Raw genomic sequence first — 24,038 nt, 5'->3', positions numbered from 1 at the left:
ATGTTAGGATTATTTTGCTCTTACTGTAGTACTGTAGCCTACTCCCGACCGGTCACATTGTACAGTGCCCGAGTGGTGCAGGGTCTAAGACAACTATGTTGCTACAGATGCTGGTTCAATAACCGTGCCGGCCGCGACCGTGAGACCCATGAGGCGAAGGTAGGGTTTTAGTTTCTCTCCCTCTAAAAAGAGAAATAAATAATTCTAAATAACAAACTGGCTTTATTTAGAAATTAGTAACAATGTCTCACCCCATGTTCAAGAATGGCCTTTTTCTCGCTCACTTTACGTTATTTGAAAACTAAACCTCCAAAATATGGTTATTTTTTAAACAAAGCGATTATTAATAATTCATTTTTGAATTATTCTCACAGAACAGATTTGTCGCAACGAAAATAGCCCCTTAGATATTCATTTAGAATTCTCCAATCCTCTAAATCAAATCATTAGCTGAGAGTCACATCATTGAAAAAAAGAATCCGATATAGTGTAGGCCTACTGTAGTCGACATGAGTCTCACTAGTGTTGAGTAATGTGCTGTTAAAAGTCGTGTAGGTCGTATTTATTTAAAAAGTATATTGAAGTTAGAAGCAATAGGATTTGAAGCAATAGCCTACCCGCTCTGAGACAAGCATGGGGACTGATCTTGATAAATCAATTACATTTTTATTTTAACTGAATCTCCGTTTGGGTTTTGGTTAGACTACAATTAGGGTGTGGAAATGTTATGCTCAGTACTGTAGCCTACTCCCGACCATCATGTTGTACAGCGCTATATTTTTCGTTCCATCCTAACAGAAGCCCTGAGGGTTTCATTTTTCTTGGATTAGAAACACCATAATATTAATCAAATTAATTAAGCTAAATTCCTTAAAATCAATCCCATATACTATGTTCTTACAAAAAAGGTTTTAAATTCTCTAGTACAGCCAATATTGAAGGCTATCAAATGCTTCTCCAAGGTGCCCTCTGGTGGTTAAACTAGCACTAACTAGCATTAATGGTAACAATGGCTGACAATTAAATAAAGTACCATAGAATTCTGCGGCAGACCGCAAGGTGTGCTGCAGTATAATGCAACTTTTAAAGGAAGAAGGGTCGGCAGGTGTGGTTAGAGGTGGTGAGAGGGTTGGGCCAGAATCCCCGAGCTAACAAGGTCCTCAGACATGGTTTGAATGAGGTCTGGCTGATGACATTCGTGCCCTTTAGATTCTCCACCTCCGACTGCGTAAATTCCAAACTGTGTTTAAATTCCATTACATGCTTGAACAGAACATCAACCCTTTTGTTGGTAGAATTGACAAAAGAGTTGCAGGAAGGACTCAAAGTTATTTTCCAGCAGATCAATTACATCTTTATAGAACTACTTTTGTTGATCAAGTAGTTCATGGAGTGTACTGCTTGAGACATATTCCTCTTCCACATTGACATTTGCTGAGTTTTTCTGTCTAGAATTAGCCATGCTACAAGCTTGTTGTGAGCTAAAAGGAGTTTGCAAACACAACCCACATCCCGAAAACAAGCTCCGCCAGTGAAATGGCAAACACACACAAGCAACACACATGCAGCAGTACGATAAACAGAGAGAAAGCGGTCAACTTACTCACTGTATGGATCCTGGCTGCACTTTACTAAATGAGCGGGAGATTACCAACTCGCACGTTAGTGCTGTGGATACAAGCAGTATGCAGTGCATTAAGCCAAAACACAGGTCAAAAATGCTTGGAAGAGACAATGGTAGGAGCTTTTGCTTACCCACGGAACGAGCAGCGTGAACGAGCAGCATGAACGATGTCAAAGTCCTTTCGGGTGCCAACCTGGTTGATACTATTATGAATGAGCCATTAACCTCAATGAAGCATGGAGCTGAGTTAGCTTAGTTTAAAAGCCTATAATTTCATTTAAGGTACTCCAGAGCTTTTGTCTATCATTCTTCATATAATTTATATTTGTTCCAGAGTTTAGTTTCTTCTTCTTTTCGTTAAGTTTAGTTACGTGAGTTCTCAATTTACTCTATGTTTGCCAATCTGCTGTGTTGCCAGACTTATTTGCCATTCCCTTAGCCTCATTCCTCTGAGCCATACAGTGTTTCAATGAATCATCTATCCATGGGGATTTGGAATTTTTAACAGTCACTTTCTTTATGGTTGCATGCTTGTCAGTAACTGGAAGAAGCAATTTTGTGCAGCGTCAAGATGTTCCTCATTACACACATCAGGCCAACAAATATTTTTCACATCTTCAACATAGGAATTATTGCAAAACCTCTTGTATGATCACTTACACTTTTTTTTTTAGGTCCAGTCTTTAGAACTTTGTTTTTCCCTAGATATGGATATATTATGATCACTACATCGGATGGGTTTGGATACTGCTTAAGAGCAGATTTCTGCAGCATTAGTAAAGATGTGGTCAATACAAGTGAATGATTTAGTTCCTGTTCTGTTTGTAAATACCCTGGTAGGGGTATCAATTACTATCGTGAGAGCTGGCACATTCTGTATTAAGACATCATGAGATAACCTGAACCAGTTTGCAGACACTGGTTACAGTCTGAAGCTTTTTCTTGAGTTTGATGAAAGCCAGTAAATATTTAGGTCACCCAGAAAATATACCTCTCTGTTGATGTCACCTACATTATCAAGCATTTCACACATATTATCCAGATACTGACTGTTAGCACTTGGTGGTCTATAGCAACTTCCCACAAGAATAGGTTTTAGGCTTACTGCTGAGAATAGCTGTTGTTTTGACAGAGGCATTTAGAGGAACATAAATTAGGTTACTTACATTATGAATGTGAACACCTCTGGGAAAATGTACATTTGCAGCAGCACTACAACAGCTCAGCAACAAAATGGTAGGGCTTGGGTCACTGATAAGTCATTGTCTCAACGCAGCCTTGAAATGCGAGGACAGGGTCCAGTAAGCTTGTTGTGTGTGGCATTTTGTGACGCTAGACAGTATGGGTTATCATCATAAGCAAAAGGAACATTAATAAACAAAGGAGGCGAGGCCACATTCTCATTCCTGACATGTACCCTGGGAAGGCAGGCGCCCATTCGCCGTGGCAGCCAATACGGGCAATATTAAGGTAATCAATCGGCGTCAGCGGTTTGGCAGCCTGGAATTTACTATCGTGAGAGCTGGCACATTCTGTATTAAGCCATAATTGATTTCATTGCCATAATCTCTTTCCCGGTTGCCGTGGGTAATGCTGTGTGACAGCACTGAGTGATGTGTTCTTGGACTGTGGTGGTGGAGGCGCACGTGTCATGGTTCAGCAATGTGCATAAGGCTCCATATTCAGTCAGGTCCTGAGCTGAGTTCTTATGAGAGGAGGAGAGTACAGTGCAATGCAGCCAAGAAGCCATCTGGCGTCATGCTTACTGCTCAAACCACCTCTTACACTGATTGGTGTATGTCCTGAGGGTTGGTCTGTAGTTGTTGATTGGGCAGGGGCGTTCCTGAAGGCTGGTACCTGATTGCTACCATTATGAACCGGTGTTAATCAAGTGGTAACGCCTACTTCATTGTCTGTGATTGGCGGCTGGTGTTTGATTAGGTGAAGGCCAAGCTGACCTCCAGTCTGTGATGAACTATGCTTGGAGTACTGCTGTTGTGTGTGTATTTTTTTACCTTTATTTAACTAGGCAAGTCAGTTAAGAACAAATTCTTATTTACAACGGCGGCCTACCGGGGAACAGTGGGTTAACTGCCTTGCTCAGGGGCAGAACGACAGATTTTTACCTTGTCAGCTCGGGGATTCGATCCAGCAACCTTTCGGGTTACTAGCCCAACGCTCTAACCACTAGGCTACCTGTCGCTAGGCTACCTGTGTATGTCTGTGTGTGTGCTTGTGTGTCAGTGATTGCGTTCGTGCATGTGAGCACTTGTGTGTGTGTCAGATTGTCAGGAAAACTCACAGGCAGTGGACAACAGTGCGGCCATCTCCACACTCCCTCTGCCACTTGTGCACATGAGCCAGCAGGCTGAGGAAGGCCTTCTTGGAGTCGGGCACGTCGCGGTAGGCTGACCAGCGCAGGAACTGGAACTGACACACCACCAGCTGGCCCTCCTGGAGCTAAGGACAGAAAGAAAACAAGACCTGAATGTGTGTGTTTGTGCATGAGTTCCTGCCTACGTGTTGCTAGTTCATGTGTGTCGATAAGTGTGTGTGAGATTTGTAGTCTGCTGGTGAGACTGAGACCTGGGATGGGAAAGGGAGATGTCCCTGTGTGCTCAGAGCTATAGCCCATACTAGCACCTGCATTAATATCACTCTGCTGCTGCAGGGGCACACGTGACAGATATAACAGCCTCCAGCCCTAAACGTAAGGAGCTAGGGATGCACTGTAAGTCATGCAGATTGGACTAACACAAACAAATAGGATGCAAGGAGAAGTTACAATCATGGAAGTGGGATTTTCAGATGCTCTATGGACCTATTTCTCTCTCTCTCTCTCACACACACAAACACATGCACACACCCTCGTTTCACACAAACACATCATTTCCCCACACTATGCTATCTGTGGGTTGCATTGTTCCGGGTTGTGTGAGGTGCTGTTTGACAGTGCAGTGTGGAGGAGAGAGGTAGTGTAGGTGAGGAGGGATGACAGGAAGGGTAGATTGGGGAAAGGAGGATGCCACTCTGAGGGTGGTTATGGGCACCTCCTGTCACACAGCCTGCCAGCAGGGACAGGCCTCGCATGGAAGTGCCAATCTGGTTGACAGTGATGCAACACACCTACTCATTTACACACCCACACACAGTATTGTACACACACTTTGTTCTTTCTACCGTTCTGACAGACAGAAAGAGATAATTAAGACACACACGAAGGCAAGTACGCATACGCACAAGCAAGGACATGCATGCACATGCACACCAAACAAAGTCTCTATTGTTCTTCACAGAGGTAGGGAGGGAAAATTGATGGGCATCTTCCTTTTCTTCCTGCCGGCATACTAAGGGGGACTTTGACAACACCAGTACTCCCTGTACTTTTACAACAGAGCTGTAATCTTCTTCAGTTGGGATTGACATGTAGCCTATTTCATGAGTTCTGCCTGATTCTCTACATCAGGTATTTGATTTAAATGTGTGACATGCTATATGAATAAATAAAAAGGGTGAGAAAATATGCATTTGAGCCTATTAGAATATCACACATTGTGCATGTGACATGCATTACGGTCAAAGTCCCCGTTAGTATCCCGGCAGGAAGAAAAGGAAGATGCCCATCAATGTAATGACAGGCAGGAAATTGAAAAAGGGAGACGGTTGTTTTATAATGTTGAAAGCATCTCCTCTGTGTGTGTGCGTGTGTGTGTCCATGCAAGTGTGTATAAATGTTCTTAGTGACTCACTCTTGTCACGTTTTTGACACGGAACAGACGAGTGATGACGTCGTCGTCAGCTGACGTGGACAGGAACTCAACCTCCATTGGCCCATACTGCTGTAGACCAGGCTCTGGCCAGTATTGGACACAGGGCTAGAGAGAGAGAGAGGGGAAAGAGACAGAGAGGGAGGGTAGAGTGAAAAAAGGAGGAGGAGAAAATAGTTAATTTGGCATCTTTGGGACCTATAGATCACTGTCAAGATTCCAAAAGGGAAATATCAGTCCAATTAATTCACCCCCAGAACCACCCTGTTACGACTCCAAAAGCGTTCCAACAGCATGTGATTGGAACTGGTAACAAAAGCAGACCTTTCTGAGAGGAAGGGCTCTCACATGATGAAACAGAGTGAGTGCAGAGAGAGAGAGAGAGAGAGAGAGAGAGAGAGAGAGAGAGAGAGAGAGAGAGAGAGAGAGAGAGAGAGAGAGAGAGAGAGAAAGATAGATAGATAGAGAGAGCGAGAGAGAGAGAATGTGTATGTGTGGGAGAGTGAGACAGAGCTGGGCCGGTATTAAGGAGATGAGACAGGAGTAGAGGGGGATGGGGTAATGCCCTGTGACGAGTGTCTTGTAATTCATTAAGAGACAATCAGGCAGACACTGTGAGATACCTACAAAGAGAAACCTTGAGTTATAGCTTAGGGGTAGGACTAAAAGTGATATAGCTGATTCTCTAGAGATCGAAATGAAGCGAGGAGTGTTACTGACTCCACAATATCAATGTGGTCAGACATCAAAGAGGCACAATGCGGTGTGAAAAAACGAATCCAAAAGCACACACACTCATACAACTACATGATGGCAGAGCAGCATGGCTCTGACTGGCTAAGTCTTCTGCTATCAGAACTATGGACACAGGAGCAAGAGTTGAGCTAAGACACAGCATCCCAGACACTGCCAGTAGAATCCGAACTAGATTCAGACTCGGATCTGCAGCACTTCTCACTGTGAAAAGTGAAATGCGGATTCACATATTTAACACTGTCCCTTCCTAATAAACTGCATTCCTTAACATATACATTACATGCAAACAGTATACCTTAATATACATAAATACTAAAATATATAGCTCACCCAGGCAGAGTTGGACTGGTTGAGCTGGTTGAGCATGACCACCGAGGTGCAGCCGTAGTCGAACACCAACCTCCAGAAGTCGGCGGTGGTGCCGGGGAGCGGGTGAGGGGTGACGATGAAGGCAGCGGGCTGGTGGAAGCTGTCAGTGAGTGCCGCGTTGATGTAGTTGTTGCTCTCGCCCTCAGTGGTGACCAGGAATGCCAGGGCGCGGTCGGGCGGCAGCACGTCCATGCTGCGGTTCTTCTCCCGGTTCCTGGGGAGCAGGGCGATGCTGCACTCCTCCACGTCCAGGTGAGGGGTGACCGAGTTCAACGTCTGGAGGAGGAAGGGGAGGTGGAAAGGGAGGGAAGATGGAGGGGAGGAAGAAAAGAGGGGTGGGAGGGAGGGATGGATATAAAGATTTAATGGAGGGAGAATTTATGAGATTGGTGAGGTGTGAGGAGAGGTGAGATGAAGTACCAGAAATAAAAATAGGTGATGAAGAAAAAAGAGGGAAAGGTGGGAATTGATGGAGGTGGACAGATAGAAGGGGAGGAAGTGGGGGTGGAGAAACAGCGTGCTAATGACAGATTGGCCACTCATTATTCTCTGTCAATACCAGTTAGAAGCATCTTTAAATAGTTTAACATCACTCTGAAATAGTCATAGAGTTCAATAACAAATTGGAAAAATTAGGCCAGCCTCAAGCATAATGAACACAAATGTTATGAACCTTGGGGAAAACAAATGAAAAACTGAATATTTTGCACCTATTCCCTTTGATGAACATTAACAAGCATTCCACCCTAATTACATAAAACAATATGAACAGAATAGTTGGATCATTAATGCACCACATCAATAACAGATCTGGGAAATGCTGATTTTAGTGATACTGGCTGGTATTGGCTCTATCTGGGCTTTTTGATAGATACGGCATGAGCAAAATATAGCTAGAGGTTTTATTGAGGTTGCACTTGGCATACATTGCATGGATCCTTTCAGAAGGAATGTATGTTGGGTGAATTACAGGATCAAAGGGATTCACTTGACCATCTAAGTTAGGTAAGAGCTAACAATCTGTAATCAAAGACCAAATGTTTCCCCCACCTAAGTAATAAATCGTCAAGTAATGAAAGTGGCATAATTGATATGGAGAATATAAGGAAAAACACAGTAAACTGTTAAAGTGTGCCAGGTGTGAGGGCCATCACCGATGCAGAGGACTGGGTGATCTCGCATTCCCGAGGCCGACATGAGTAAGGTCTTTAATCATGTCAACCCCCGCAAGGCCGCAGGGACTGATGGTATTCCAGGACGCGTACTCAGAGCTGGCAGGCATACTCACGGTAATTTTCAACTTCTCCTTGTTCTAGTCTGTAATCCACACATATTTTAATGACCATCGTCATTCCTGTTCCCAAGAACTCTAAGGCTTCATGCAACAATGACTACTGCCCTGTGTCATGTAAAAATTTCTCCCAGCGTGAAAATGTTCCCAGCTCAATAATTACACGTGCATCTCTAGGTGGATGGCTGAGCTCCTGCGGATGTTTCTCTCACACCCTCCCTCGAAAAACTGTTCTGTGGGCACAGGCATTTGCTTTACACATCTGCCAATCAATGGTGGTCAGGAGTATTGACTCTCACCAATCAGAAGCTTGTTGAGGCATGAGGTCAGCATATAAATACCCAGACTCGCGCGTCGAAGTGTTGAGGGTTAATGTGAGGAGAGATTTTTTTGCGAATGCAAAGACTTGGGCGCTATGTTTTCGATTGACAGTGCATATATTTGTTAGTTAGTTATATAAACAAGTTAAAACTGCACACATCTGAGAACAAGCCATCTCGACCAGTTTACAGCTAATTATGCTAGTTAGCTAGATACATTTACATTACATTTACATTTAAGTCATTTAGCAGACGCTCTTATCCAGAGCGACTTACAAATTGGTGCATTCACCTATAATATCCAGTAGAACAACCACTTTACAATAGTGCATCTAAATCTTTTAAAAGGGGGGGGGGGGGGATGTGAGAGAAACGAGCTCAGCCATCCGCACAGACACTCATGCAATTATTGACTGGAACATGTGAAAATGTTTACAACATGACATCACAATCAGAACGATTTGGAACTATTTCACGCTGGGAAGATATTTACATGACACCCTGTAGCACTCACATCTGTAATCATAAAGTGCTTTGAGAGTAGAGGTCGACCGATTATGATTTTTCAACGCAGATACCGATACTTGGAGGACCAAAAAAATCCGATACCGAATAATCTGCAAATTTTTTATATATTTGTAATAATGACAATTACAACAATACTGAATGAACAATGAACAATTTTATTTTAACTTAATATAATACATCAAAATCAATTTAGTCTCAAATAAATAATGAAACATGTTCAATTTGGTTTAAATAACGCAAAAACAAAGTGTTGGAGAAGAAAGTAAAAGTGCAATATGTGCCATGTAAAAAAGCTAACGTTTAAGTTCCTTGCTCAGAACATGAGAACATATGAAAGCTGGTGGTTCCTTTTAACATGAGTCATCAATATTCCCAGGTAAGAAGTTTTAGGTTGTAGTTATTATAGGACTATTTCTCTCTATACCATTTGTATTTCATATACCTTTGACTATTGGATGTTCTAATAGGTACTTTAGTATTGCCAGCCTAATCTCGGGAGTTGATAGGCTTGAAGTCATAAACAGCGCAATGCTTGAAGCATTGCGAAGAGCTGCTGGCAAACGCAGTAAAGTGCTGTTTGAATGAATGCTTATGAGCCTGCTGCTGCCTACCACCACTCAGTCAGACTGCTCTATCAAATTATAGACTTAATTCTAATATAATAACACACAGAAATATGAGCCTTAGGTCATTAATATGGTCAAATCCGGAAAATATAATTTCATTTCGAAAACAAAACGTTTATTCTTTCAGTGAAATACGGAACCGTTCCATATTTTATCTAACAGGTGGTATCCATAAGTCTAAATATTGCTGTTACATTGCACAACCTTCAATGTTATGTCATAATTACGTAAATTTCTGGCAAATTAGTTCGCAACAAGCCAGGCGGCCAAAACTGTTGCATATACCCTGACTCTGCGTGCAATGAATGCAAGAGAAGTGACACAATTTCCCTAGTTTAATATTGCCTGATAACATGAATTTCTTTTAACTAAATATGCAGGTTTAAAAATATATACTTCTGTGTATTGATTTTAAGAAAGGCATTGATGTTTGTGGTTAGGTACATTGGTGCAATGATTGTCCTTTTTTCGAAAATGCGCTTTTGTTAAAACATCCCCCGTTTGGCGAAGTTGGCTGTCTTTGTTAGGAAGAAATAGTCTTCACACAGTTCGCAATGAGCCAGGTGGCACAAACTGCTGCATATACCCTGATTCTGATGCACAGAACGCAAGAGAAGTGACACAATTTCCCTAGTTAAAATAAATTAACATTAAAAGGCAATATCAATTAAATATGCAGGTTTAAAAGTATATACTTGTGTATTGATTTTAAGAAAGGCATTGATGTTTATGGTTAGGTACACATTGGTGCAACGACAGTGCTTTTTTCACGAATGCGCGATTCAATGATAAATTAACAGGCACCGCATCGATTATATGCAACGCAGGACAAGCTAGATAAACTAGTAATATCATCAACCATGTGTTGTTAACTAGTGATTATGTTAAGATTGATTGTTTTTTATAAGATATGTTTAATGCTAGCTAGCACCTTACCTTGGCTCCTTTCTGCACTCGCGTAACAGGTGGTCAACCTGCCACGCAGTCTCCTCGTGGAGTGCAATGTAATCGGCAATCATCGTTGTCCAAAAATGACAATTACCGGTTGTTATGAAAACTTGAAATCGGCCCTAATTAAATCGCCCGTTCCGATTAATCGGTCGACCTCTATTTGAGAGGCTAGTTGCGGGCACACATCAACTCCATCATCGCAGATACCCTAGACCCACTCCAATTTGGATATCACCCCAACAGCTCTGTAGACGATGCAATCTCAATTGCACTACACATGGCCATCACCCACCCTAGATAAGAGGAATACCTACAGTATGTGAGTATGCTGTTCATTGACTACAGCTCGGCGTTAAACATCATTGATCCCTTGAAGGTCGTCACCAAGCTTAGGAACCTGGGACTGAACACCTCCGTCCGCAACTAAATCCTGAATTTCCTGACGGGCTGACCTGAGGTAGTGAAGGTAGGCAACATCACCTCCGCCCCACTGACCCCCAGGGTGTGTGCTTAGTCTCCTCCTGTACTCCCTGTTCACCCACAACTCAAACACCATCATCAAGTTTGCTGACGACATGACGATGGTAGGCCCTATAAATGGCGACGATGAGAGAGCCTACAAGTAGGAGGACAGGGACAACAACCTCCCTCATCAGTAAGACCAAGGAGTTGATCGTTGACTAGGGGGGGGGGCAGGGGGAAGCTGCAGTGGAGCGGGTCGAGAGCTTCAAGTTCCTCGGTGTGACTTAAAATGGTCCACACACTCGCACAGTCACCTCAGGAGGTTGAAAATGTTATACACCTGCACCATTGAGAGCATCTTGACTGGCTGATTACTGCATGGTATGGCAATAGCACCGCCCTCGATCGCATGGCGCTACAGAGGGTGGTGCGGACAGCCCAGTACATCACTGGGACCGAGCTCCCTGCCATCCAGGACCTCTATATCAGGCAGCGTGAAAGGAAGGCCCAGAGAATCGTTAAAGACTCCAGCCACCCAAGCCATAGAGACTGTTCTCTCTGCTTCTGCACGGCAAGTGGTACCGGTGTATCAAGTCTGATACCAACAGACTCTTGAACAGCTTCTATCCCCAAGCCATTAGACTGCTAAATAGGTATCTAAATAGCTAACGAAATGGCTACATGGATTATCTGAATTGACCCTTTTATTTTATTTTTGCACTGCACACTCATAGGGCCTTACACACTCATGCACACCGACACTCCAAAACACACACAAACACTCACTTCCTCATTTGCTCACACACACATAATATGCACATGCAACTGTGTTTATCATATATCCTGATGCCTAGTTATCTTACCCCTAAGGTGACATATCTACCTCTATCACTCCAGTATTCCTGCACATTGTTAATATGGTACTGGAACTGACTGACCCTGTAGATAGTATGCTTACTTTTGCGTGTTCTTATTTTTCATGTGTTTTTGTTCTACCTTATGTTATTTTTAGGATTACATTGTTAATGATTACTGTATTGTTGGGTTTAGCGCTTGCAAGAAAATATTTTACTGTACTTGTGCACGTGAAATTAAAACTTGCGTGTGGGCCTATTCCAATATGAAATGCAGTACTTTGAAATGCGAAACCTTGAATCAATGCTGCTGCTCTTATGGTAGAGTCAGTAGACAGTGTCGTTTGAAGGGCTAAGAGAGGAAATGAATGCATGTGGGAACACACCTGGTGCTCCTCTGTCCTAATCAGAATCAAATAAAGTACTCTGAGACCACCACATTCCCAGCTTCCCACAAATGATGGGAGATTTGAATGACAATCACACACCTATAAACGTGAGAGGAAACTGGAATCCATGTTTTGCCATTCGCAAACACACATGCATATGCACACACATGCAAGAAGACAGGCAGGCACGCATACATAAGCTCACATTCATGCACTGATGCACATACTTTTTTTAAGGTCTGGTGCAGGTGTATACATTTTCTGAGATCTTTATTCAAATATTTAAAAAAAATATAGTAGAGTAACTATTTGTTCCCCCAGAACAATTTTGCTGTGGGAACGAACAGTTAATTTGGAGATGACTACAACTATTTGTGCCTGTGTAATAAACTGTAATTACTTTTGGAGCAACATTATATTTGTTATGGATCCCCATTACTCAACCCTGCACCTTAGAGGCTGCTGCCCTATATATATATATATATATATAGACATGGAATCACTGGTCACTTTAATAATGAAACACTAGTCACTTTAATAATGCTTACATACTGTTTTATTCATTTCATATGTATATACTGTATTCTGTATTTTAATCAATGCCACGCCAACATTGCTGGTCCTAATATTTATACATTTCTTAATTCCATTATTTTACTTTTAGATTTCTATGTATTGTTGTGAATTGTTAGATACTACTGCACTGTTGGAGCTAGGAACAGAAGCATTTCGCTACACCCGCAATAACATCTGCTAAATATTTGATATTTCCTGGGGTCCAGCAAAATTAAGGAAGTTTATTCAATTTTAAAAACATTACAACACAATCACAACAGATTTCACAAGACATTAAGTGTGTGCCCTCAGGTCACTACTCTACTACCACATATCTACAACACAATATCCATGTGTACATGTTATCATGTGTGTTTATACATGTGTCTGTGCCTGTGTCTCTTCGCAGTCCCTACTGTTCCATAAGGTGCATTTGCATCTGTTTTTTAAAATATGATTCTACTGCTTGCATCAGTTACTTGATGTGAAATAGAGTTCCATGTAGTCATGGCTGTATTTAGTACTGTGCACCTCCCATGGTCTGTTCTGGACTTGGGGGCCGTGAGGAGACCTCTGGTGACATCCCTTGTGGGGTATGCATGGGTGTTCGAGCTGTGTGCCAGTAGTTCAAACAGAGAGATCGGTGCATTCAACATTTCTATACCTCTTACAAATACAAGTAGTGATGAAGTCAATCTCTCCTCCACTTTGAGCCAGGAGAGATTGACATGCATATTATAAATGTTAGCTCTTGGTGTACATTTAAGGGCGAGCCGTGCTGCCCTGTTCTGAGCCAATTGCAATTTTCCTAAGTCCTTCTTTGTGGCACCTGACCACACGACTGAACAGTAGTCCAGGTGGGACAAACTAGGGCCTATAGGACCTGCCTTGTTGATAGTGTTGTTAAGGCGGCAGATCAGCGCTTTATTATGGACAAACTTCCCCCCCATTTTAGCTACTGTTGTATCAATATGTTTTGATCATGACAGTTTACAATCCAGGGATACTCCAAGCAGTTTATTCACCTCAACTGTCTCAATTTCCACATTATTCATTATAAGATTTAGCTGAGGTTTAGGGTTTAGTGAATGATTTGTCCAAATACAATGCTTTTAGTTTTGGAAATATTTAGGACTAACTTATTCCTTGCCACCCATTCTGACACCAACTGCAGCTCTTTGTTAAGTGTTGCGGTCATTTCAGTCGCTGTAGTAGCTGACGTGTATAGTGTTGAGTCATCCACATAAATAGACACACACACACTGGCATGTCATTAGTAAATACTTAAAATGTAAAGGGGCTAGACAGCTGCCCTGGGAAATTCCCAACTCAACCTGGATTATCTTGGAGAGGCTTCCATTAAAGAACACCCTCTCTGTTCTGTTAGACAGGTAATTCTTCATCCACAATATAGCAGGTGGTGTAAAGCCATAACACATACATTTTTCCAGCAGCAGGCTATGATCGATAATATCAAAAGCCGCACTGAAGTCTAACAAAACAACCCCCACAGCCAATCATCAGTCATTTGTGTAAGTGCTGTGCTTGTTGAATGTCCTTCCCTATAAGGAAGGACATTCCCGAGTGGCACAGCGGTCTAAGGCACTGCATCTCAGTGCAAGAGGCGTCACTACAGTTCCTGGTTCGATTCCAGGATGTATCACATCCGGCCGTGTTGGGAGCGTCTGGGTTTGGCCGGGGTAGGCCGTCATTGTAAATAAGAATTTGTTCTTAAATGAGTCGCCTAGTTAAATAGAGGTTAAATAAAAAATATAATAATAATAATAATATTAAGCTTGCTGAAAGTCTGTTGTCAATTTGTTTACTGTGAAAAAGCATTGTATCTGGTCAAATCCAATTTTTTCCTGAACTTTACTACTAAGGGTTGGTAACAGGCTGATTGGTCAGCTATTTGAGCCAGTAAAGGGGGCTATACTAGTCTTAGGTAGCGGAAAGACTAGCTTCCCTCCAAGTGTGAGTGCACACACTTTCTAGTAGGCTGAAATTGAATATATGGCAAATAGGAGTGGCAATATCGTCCCCTATTATCCTCAGTAATTTTCCATCCAAGTTGTCAGACCCCGGTGGCTTGTCATTGTTGATAGACAATTGTTTCACCTCTTACACACTTACTTTACGAAATTCAAAATTCAAATACTTTTCTTTCATAAATTGGTCAGATATACTTGGATGTGTAGTGTCAGCGTTTGTTGCTGGCATGTTATGCCTAAATTTGCTTATCTTGCCAATGAAAAAATTATTCAAGTAGTTGGCAATATCAGTAGGCTTTGTTATGAATGAGCCATCTGATTCACTGAATGATGGAGTCGAGTTTGCTTTTTTGCCCAAAATTTCATTTAAGTTGTTCCAAAGCTTTTTACTATCATACTTTATATCATTTATCTTTGTTCCATAGTATAGTTTCTTATTTTTATTCAGTTCAGTCACCTGATGTTTCTGAATTTGCAGTACGTTTGCCAATCGGTTGTGCTACAAGACTCATTTGCCATACCTTTTTGCCCTATCCCTCTCAAACATACAATTTTTCAATTCCTCATCAATCCAAGGGGATTTTACAGTTTTTACAGTCATTTTCATAATGGATGCATGCTTATTAGTAACTGGAATAAGCAATTTCATAAATGTGTCAAGTGCAGCATCTGGCTGCTCCTCATTACACACCACAGACCAGCAAATATTCTTTACATCATAAATATAAGAATCCCTACAAAACTTCTTGCACGACCTCTTATACACTATATTAGGCTCAGCCTTTGGAACTTTGGGTTTCCTAGATATTAGCATGTTGTTACATAATACTTTGGTAATTGTATTTTAATTGCAGAGCAATTAGCTGAGAGTTTGTCTCTACCGTACACAAGATAAATAGTGACTGTTCCTTATTCCACTTATGTAATAATTCCATTATTAAGCAAAGTCCTATGTAACAACAATGTTGCTATTGTAATAATCACAAAGTTACTATATTACTTTATGTCTCACTCATTATGAAAATATGTCTTGTTCATTTTGAAGCTGCAAAAGTGGTCTACTCTAATGTCCCTGGTGCATTTTATTCTAGCTGTAGGTTATATTAAGATTCACATCTAAGACCCATTCAAACCATGTACTTATGATCATATATTTATACTAATTCAACTACCGTAAAACTTCAATCAATATCCCGGGTGTTTAGTTGATTAAATCACTGAACACAAAAGTTCGCTTATCAGAGAAAGCCTTCTACTTGAGCCAGGTGTCTATTTGAGCCAGGTGTCTAATGCACACCGCTTTTGCTGATTTATATGGTTAATCGTTTATTTTCAGCATTTATTTCCAGCATTCTATTATATATTTTTTTTTCCCCCTGCACTAATGTGTTTTCATTTACCTACTGTCACGTTTCTTTTGTCTTAGTATTCCTCTATAAACTAAACAACAGAGGGCGATCGGACGATTTCTGGGGGTTTGTACAACCAAAGTTGTTGACAATTTTTGTGCTTGCCAGTTAACTAGCCAGTTAGCTAGCAGTTCTCAGCTGTTAGCAGCCAATGGCTAGCAGTTTCTTACTGGAGATAAAACTTGATGATTGTGATATTTATTATGTAACAGAACAAATCAAACATTTAACCTCTTAAACAATTCATGGTAATTCATGGTAACCTTGTAAAGAATTAATTTAGACACGTTTATTTGTCGAAATGTGTGTCGTTGCCAGGCTATTAAAAGGACAGGCAGCTATTTGAGATGCTGCCTTTAATTGAAGTTTTACAGTTGTAAAAGTGTTTCAGTCTTCATCAAATGTTTGACATCAAATAAATATGTTTAGTTTTTAAATAACTTGCATATATTCATATATCTTCAAATATTATTTGGTTTTCTGAAACATATCAAAATACTTAAAAAATGATTTGTTTTTCTGAGACCTGTATTTGAATATCAAGGAAAATAGTTGCCTTTTAGTTTAAACTATATAAAATATATTTGATAACCTTGAGTATTTGAAAAGTTGGTATTTTCAAATAAACTACAAAATACAACTATTTACACCTTGGTTCTGATGTGCACACACATACTTCTTTGTCAGCTCTTCCGCATTGTAACTCCTTTCTCTCTACACCATCTGTTGACTTTGAAGAGCTTGTGCCACTTAGTGATTGACTGTATTTTTCCACAAGAGTGCTGTTTTAATCAGTCTAAATTGTGCTGTTTTCTGCTACAATGTGTTGGACTTCTGAGCCATCCAGCATCGTTACATCAACTGACTTCAGGTCAGACACAACTTCCGTCTGATCCCCACTAGTCCACCAGCAACAAAGTCATAATATCCAACAGTGCTTCAATTTAGTATTCTAGGTTGGGATTGTGTTGTTTTGTCTTAACCTTTAATGGAAAGTCACTGAAAACAAATAGTATTTCACAACGAAACAGAAGGTGTATTATTTAATTCCGGTGTGTGACTGACCTGGAACTCTTCTCGTAGCTGGGAGGAGTTGCTCTGAGAGTCCACCCGCAGCATGTCTTTGTAGGTGAGGGCAAACTCATTCACCAAGATGGCCGTCTCTCCACACAGACAAGCCTCCAGGATGGCATCATGGATGAATATGTACTGCTCCTGCAGATAGAGAGAAAGCGGGGGAGAGAGGGGGTATGGATAGAGAAAGAGAAGAGAGAGAGAGGGGGGGGACGAAAGGGGGGGAAGAGAGACAGAACAGAGAGAGTAAGAACATGAAGAACATAGGATGATATCACAAAGAAAGTGGGCGAGGTATGGTACAGAGGACGGGGGGGTGTTAGAGAGAAAGCGAGAGGGAGAGAGATAAGAAAGAGAGAACAACAGAACAGGGAGAGTTAGAACATAGGACCATATCACAAAGAGAGAGTACGAGGTGTGGAAGGGTGCGAGAGAGAAATATCATTATGTACTGTAGGCCAGCCCAGTCACCTCTGTCTGGATCATGTTAATGCGTCGTGAGCAGAGGGTTTTGACACAGTTGTAGATGTCCACCACGCCCTCACACTCGGCCATGTCCAGCATGACGTCCAGCACGATGTAGCAGCCTGTGCGGCCCGCCCCCACACTGACACAGAGACACAGGGAGAACAGCATGTCACTCTCACTGAACTCTGATCCTTTAGGACAAGCTTTCACATACAATACTGTAATAACAGTGTACAGAAAAGGGTCAAAAAGCAACTCTTGGCTCTCTCTTTCTTTGGGTGACATGAAAATAATAGAATCAGGGCTGGGGATGGACGCAATTCCCTTATACAAGGCTTCAACCACAGCAGGTAAAACTGGCTGAAATAGCATCCTACTCATAACGAATGTAAAACTGATTAAAATGATGTAATTTCAACCAGTTTTGCCCACTGGGACTAAGCTTTAAAAACACAAAGTAGTAATAATTGCATGAGTATTGACAGCTAGCAGGGAGTGGTGTACTGCAGTGTGTGTTGATTGGAGGCTGGTACCTGCAGTGGACGACCACGGGTCCGGCATCAGGGGGAGTGGATGCTTTGACCCGCCGTATGAAGGCCAGCAGGCCTGTGGCGTGGTAGGGAACCCCATGCTCCGGCCAGGACGTGAAGTGGAACTGACGCACCTCATGTTTAGCTGAGTAGCCCCTCTGTGGAAATACAACATCAGAAGAAGAATAAAAAGAAGCTCAGATGAGTTACAGTGCATTCAGAAAGTATTCATAACCCTTGACATTTTGTTGTATTACAGCCTGAATTCAAAATGGATTAAAAAAAAAAATTCCCCTCACCAATCTACACACAATACCCCATAATGACAAAGTGAAAACCTGTTTTTAGAAATGATAGAAAATGTATTGAAAATCAAAAACAGATATCTAATTTACATAAGTATTCACACCCATGGGTCAATACTTTGTAGAAGCACCTTTGGCAGATATTACAGCTGTGAGTCTTTCTGGGTAAGATTCTAAGAGCTTTGCACACTTGGATTGTGCAACATTTTGCCCATTATTCTTTTCAAAATTCTTCAAGCTCTGTCAAATTTGTTGTTGATCATTGCTAGACAACCATTTCAGGTCTTGCCATATATTTTCAAGTAGATTTAAGTCAAAACTCTAACTCTGCCACTCAGGAACATTCACTGTCTTCTTAGTTAGCAACTCCAGTATAGATTTGGCCTTGTATTTTAGGTTTGTATGCCAAGGCATAGAAGGTATTGTAGTGGCCATCACAAAGCCCTGACCTCAATCGTATAGAAAATTTGTGGGCAGAACTGAAAATGCGTGCGTGAGCAAGGAGGCCTACAAACCTGACTCAGTTACACCAGCTCTGTCAGGAGGAGGGCCAAAATTCACCCAACCTATTGTGGGAAGCTTGTGGAAGGCTACCTGAAATGTTTGACCCAAGTTAAACAATTTAAAGGCAATGCTAGTAAATACTAACTGAGTGTATGTAAACTTCTGACCCACTGGGAATGTGCTGAAAGAAATACAAGCTGAAATAAATCATTCTCTCTACTATTATTCTGACATTTCACATTCTTAAAATAAAGTGGTGATCCTAACTGACCTTAGACAGGGAATTTGTACTAGGATTAAATGTCAGGAATTGTGAAATATTGAGTTTTAATGTACAGTATTTGGCTAAGGTGTATGTATGTAAACTTCCGACATCAACTGTATGTAAACTTCCTGTACAGTACAAAAATAAAGGTAAACGCGTGTGTATAGTGCGTATGTTATCGTGTGTGTGTGTGTGTGTGTGTGTATGCATTTGTCTGTGCCTATGTTTGTGTTGCTTCACAGTCCCCGCTGTTCCATAAGGTGTTTTTTTTATTTGTTTTACGATAGTCACTTGATGTGGAATAGAGTTCCATGTAGTCATGGCTCTATGTAGTACTGTGCGCCTCCCATTGTCTGTTCTGGACTTGGGGACTGAAGAGACCGCTTGTGGAATGGCTTGGATGTTCCAGCTGTACGCCAGTAGTTCAAACAGACAGCTTGGTGTATTCAACATGCAAGTAGTAATGAAGTCAAAGTCCCTTTTTGTGGCACCTGACCAGTAGTGCTGTTAAGAAGGTAGAGCAGCGCTTCATTATGGACAGACTTCTACCCATTTTAGCTACTCTTGTGTCAATATGTTTTGAATACGACAGTTTACAATCCAAGGTTACTCCAAGCAGTTTAGTCACCTCCACTTGCTCAATTTCCTAATTATTTATTACAAGGTTTAGTTGAGGTTTAGGGTTTAGTAAATGATTTGTCCCAATTACAATGCTTTTAGTTATTGAAATATTTAGGACTAACTTATTCCTTGCCACCCACTCTGAAAATAACTGCAGCTCTTTGTTAAGTGCTGCAGTCATTTCAGTCGCAGTCGTAGCTGACATGTACAGTGTTGAGTCATCTACATACATAGACACACTGGCATTACTCAAAGCCAGTGGCATGTCGTTAGTTAAGATTGAAAAAAGTAGGGGGCCTAGACAGCTACCCTGGGGAATTCCTGATTCTACCTGGATTATGTTGGAGAAGCTTCCATTAAGAACACCCTCTGTGTTCTGTTAGATAGGTAACTCATTATCCACAATATAGCAGGGGGTGTAAAGCCATAACACATACGTTTTTTCCAGCAGCAGACTATGATCGATCATGTAAAAAAGCGCACCTAAGTCTAACAAAACAGCACCCATAATCTTTTTATTATCAGTTTCTCTCAGCCAATCAGTCATTTGTGTAAGTGCTGTGCTTGTTGAATGTCCTTCCCTATAAGCGTGCTGAAAGTCTGGTAGTCTAGTGATTAGAGCATTAGGCCAGTAACTGAAAGGTTGCTGGATCGAATCCCCGAGCTGACAAGGTAAAAATCTGTTGTTCTGCCCCTGAGCAAGGCAGTTAACCCACTGTTCCCCAGGCGCCGAAGACGTAAATGTCGATTACGGCAGCCCCCCACACATTTCTGATTCAGAGGGGCTGGGTTAAATGCGGAGGACACATTTCAGTTGAATGCATCCAGTTCCCCTTGTCAATTTGTTTACTGTAAAATAGCACTGTACCTGGTCAAACCATTTTTTCTAAAAGTTTACTCAGGGTTGGTAACAGGCTGATTGGTCAGCCATTTGAGCCAGTAAAGGGGGCTTTACTAGTCTTTGGTAGCGGAATTACTTTTGCTTCCCTGCAGGCTTGGATGCACACACTTTCTATTAGGCTTAAATTGAACATTTGGCAAATATGAGTGCCAATATCGTCTGCTATAATCCTCATAAATGTTCCATTCAAGTTGTCAGACCCCGGTGGCTTGTCATTGTTGATAGAAAACAATAATTATTTCACCTCTTCCACACTCACTTTACGGAATTCAAAATTACAATGCTTGTCTTTCATAGTTTGGTCAGATATACTTGGATGTGTAGTGTCAGCAATATCATTTGGTTTTGTGATGAATGATGCATGTGATTTAATGAGCGGAGTTTGCTTTTTTTCCCAAAATTTCATTTAAGGTGCGCCAAAGCTTTTTACTATCAATATTCATGTCATTTATCTTTGTTTCATAGTGTAATTTTTATTCAATTTAGTCACATGATTTCTTAATTTGCAATACGTTTGCCAATCGGTGGTGCAGCCAAACCTATTTGCCATTCCTTTTGCCTCATCCCTCTCAACCATACCCTTTTTCTATTCCTCATGAATCCATGGGGATTTAACAGTTTTTACAGTCATTTTCCTAATGGGTGGATGCTTATTAGTAACTGGAATAAGCAATTTCATAAACGTGTCAAGTGCAGCGTCTGTTTGCTCCTCATTACAAACCACGGACCAACAGATATTCTTTACATCAATAACATAGGAATCACTTCAAAACTTATTGTATGACCTCTTATACACTATATATTAGACCCAGCATTTGGAACTTTGGTTTTCGTAGATATGGCTACTATATTGTGATCACTACATCCAATGGATTTGGATACCGCTTTAAACCAAATTTCTGCAGAATTAGTAAACATGTGATCAATGTTGATGATATAATTCCTGCGCTGTTTGTAACTACCCTGGTATGTTGACTGATAACCTGAACCAGGTTACAGGCACTGGTTACAGTTTGAAGCGTTTTCTTGAGTGGGTAGCTTGATGAAAGCTAGTCAATATTTAAATCACCCAGAAAATATACCTCTCTGTATCACATACATTATCAAACATTTCACAGATGTTATACAAATACTGACTGTTAGCACTTGGTGGTCTATAGCAGCATCCCACAAGAATGGGCTTTAGGTGAGGCAGATTAGCCTGTAGCAATATTACTTAATCAGTATTTAACATGAGATCCTCTATAAGCTTTACAGGAATGTGGTTCTGAATATAAACAGCAACACTGGCATTTCTGTATTTTCTGTAAATGTTATAACCCTGTATTGCTTCCACAGTATCAAAGGTAATATCTAAGTGAGTTTCAGAGATAGAATATGAATGTCATCCGTTACTAGCAAATTATTGATATCATGAACCTTGTTTCTTAATCTACATATGTTAACGTGGGCTAATTGCTTACTTGTTTTCAATGCTTTACTGGGAAGCTTAGCAGCATTAGATGTGCTAACGTTCTTTATGTTAGTGCAGGGTGAGCGGCACACAGTGGACTTCCTACTAGGGCAAACCATCTCAGTGCTAACAATATAAATCTGGTTCATAGGGAAATGATTACTTCATACAATAGCTGTAGGATCAGCAGAGGCATTCAGGGCAGTAAGAGGAACATAAATTAGGTTACATACATTGTGTCTTCCAACACCCCTGGTATAATGTATATTTTCTGAAACCTTATGACAACTCAGTATCACAATGGTAGGGATTAACTGAGCAGGGCTTGGGTCATTGAGAAGTCAGTCTCAAGGCAGTCATATAATGTTGTGAAAAGGATTCAGGAACCCAAACAATTTGGGTGGATCTCATCCTCTTTCTAAAACGTGTTTTGTTTCCAAAACGTATCGAAATTGTCAACAAATGTTACACCCATTGAGCTGCAATAATCACATAGCCAGTTGTGAAGAGATATTGTCCAACTGAAATTGTCCTGTTGAAAGGTGAATTCATCTCCCAATGTCTGGTGGAAAGCAGACAAACAGGTTTTCCTTTAGGATTTTGCCTGTGCTTAGCGGCATTCCGCTTATTTTTTATCCTGAGAAACTCCCCAGACCTTAACGATTACAGGCATACCCATAACATGCTGCAGCCAGCAATATGCTTGAACATATGAAGAGTGATATTCAGTAATGTGTTGTATTACATTTGACCCAAACAGAACATTATGTATTCCGGACAAAATGTTAATTGCTTTGTCACATGTTTAGCAGTATTACTTTAGTCACTAGAGATTCATGGATAGGGGAGGCTAAGCCTCTTTTAGGGGGGTCTGGGCATACTCCCCCAGGATTTTATTTAAAGCCCCCAAAAATGTATTTTCATCAAGTATTTTAGAGTAACAACAGGTGTAAAATAAGGTTATTTTTGGTCAAGGTTGGCTAAAAGTATACCCGTCTTAGTTCATCTTAGACACTGATCTAATATGACTTACTTAAATTCTATCCAAATAAAGAAATGAAAGTCGACAGACAGACAGAGACAGAGACAGAGAGACAGACAGACAGAGACAGAGAGACAGAGAGACAGAGAGACAGACCATTAGAAAAAAACAGTATCATCCACAACGGGGCAAAACTAAATTCAACTAATGAGCTAAATAAAAATAAAAAATAAATAATAATAATAATAATTAGGAATAAAATCTGATAAAAAGTTCCCAAACAAATAATACTATATTACACAACTGCTCCTTTCTGCTTCTCTCTTTTCATGCGTATTTTGTGCGTGGATGCATCAAAGTGTACCTCCTATTTTTAAAGGTGGCAAAGCGGTCAATGACACTATTGTGGCTTAGTGGCCCAAGCACTTTACCCTCAATGGACATGGCTGCAAGACTTGCAAGCCTTTTCTGACCCATTGTCTTACCCAACCAGGAGTGCATACGGCGCAGTGCACTAAAGGACCTTTCACAGGAGCAGCTGCTCACAGGAATTGTGAGGGAACTTTTCCATCGGAGAAGGAAACATATCGTCATCCAGGAGGTTATGCACAGCAAGCATATCTTTGGGAGGACATCTAGCCTCTCTTTTCCGGGCAAGAAAGTTTCTGGCCACCAACATCTCTTCTGTTTTAACATCAATACAGGTTGCGCTTGGTAAACTCCGTTAAGCATGATGTATCTAGGAAGTTTGAGTTGGGGCTGCATGCCTGTATGCCTTTGAGCAGACCTGCATCTACAGTCGAGAATCGCTGGTCAAGCTCACAAACCATCCTGTCCAAGCAGGGAAGCAACAACTCTGTTTTCATTGTTTGGGAACATGACAATTCTGTGCCTAAACCCAAGGAAGTCTCCACCACAAAATCTCCCATGTTCCTTTGTTTGTGCTTTCTTGCTGCATCTGCCTCTGGAATATTGTGAATTTCACAGTGCTTTGGTTCTGTCCAAGTTCTGTGGCAAATGCACCTGTGCATTTGCCCATCAGT

The 24,038-nt window shown here is 41.2% G+C and overlaps 1 protein-coding gene across 8 annotated transcripts in view; it reads right to left on the bottom strand.

The window, feature by feature from the left end:
- Positions 1 to 24,038, bottom strand: part of ptprub (protein tyrosine phosphatase receptor type Ub) — a 358,144-nt gene that overhangs the window by 7,677 nt on the left and 326,429 nt on the right. For all 8 annotated transcript variants that reach the window (XM_029738216.1, XM_029738219.1, XM_029738220.1 and 5 more), the window contains 6 exons: positions 17,968 to 18,122; positions 17,438 to 17,573; positions 16,958 to 17,107; positions 6,478 to 6,792; positions 5,374 to 5,499; positions 3,927 to 4,084 (listed from right to left, as the gene is read on the bottom strand). In XM_029738216.1, coding sequence (XP_029594076.1) covers positions 3,927 to 4,084; positions 5,374 to 5,499; positions 6,478 to 6,792; positions 16,958 to 17,107; positions 17,438 to 17,573; positions 17,968 to 18,122 — 1,040 coding nt within the window. The remainder of the gene's footprint in view (positions 1 to 3,926; positions 4,085 to 5,373; positions 5,500 to 6,477; positions 6,793 to 16,957; positions 17,108 to 17,437; positions 17,574 to 17,967; positions 18,123 to 24,038) is intronic.

This window comes from Salmo trutta, chromosome 37 (genome assembly GCF_901001165.1).
Source record: "Salmo trutta chromosome 37, fSalTru1.1, whole genome shotgun sequence".
Lineage (NCBI taxonomy): Eukaryota > Metazoa > Chordata > Actinopteri > Salmoniformes > Salmonidae > Salmo > Salmo trutta.
The sequence above is the reverse complement of the archived record's forward strand: the minus strand, read 5'-3'. Positions and strand labels throughout refer to the sequence as shown.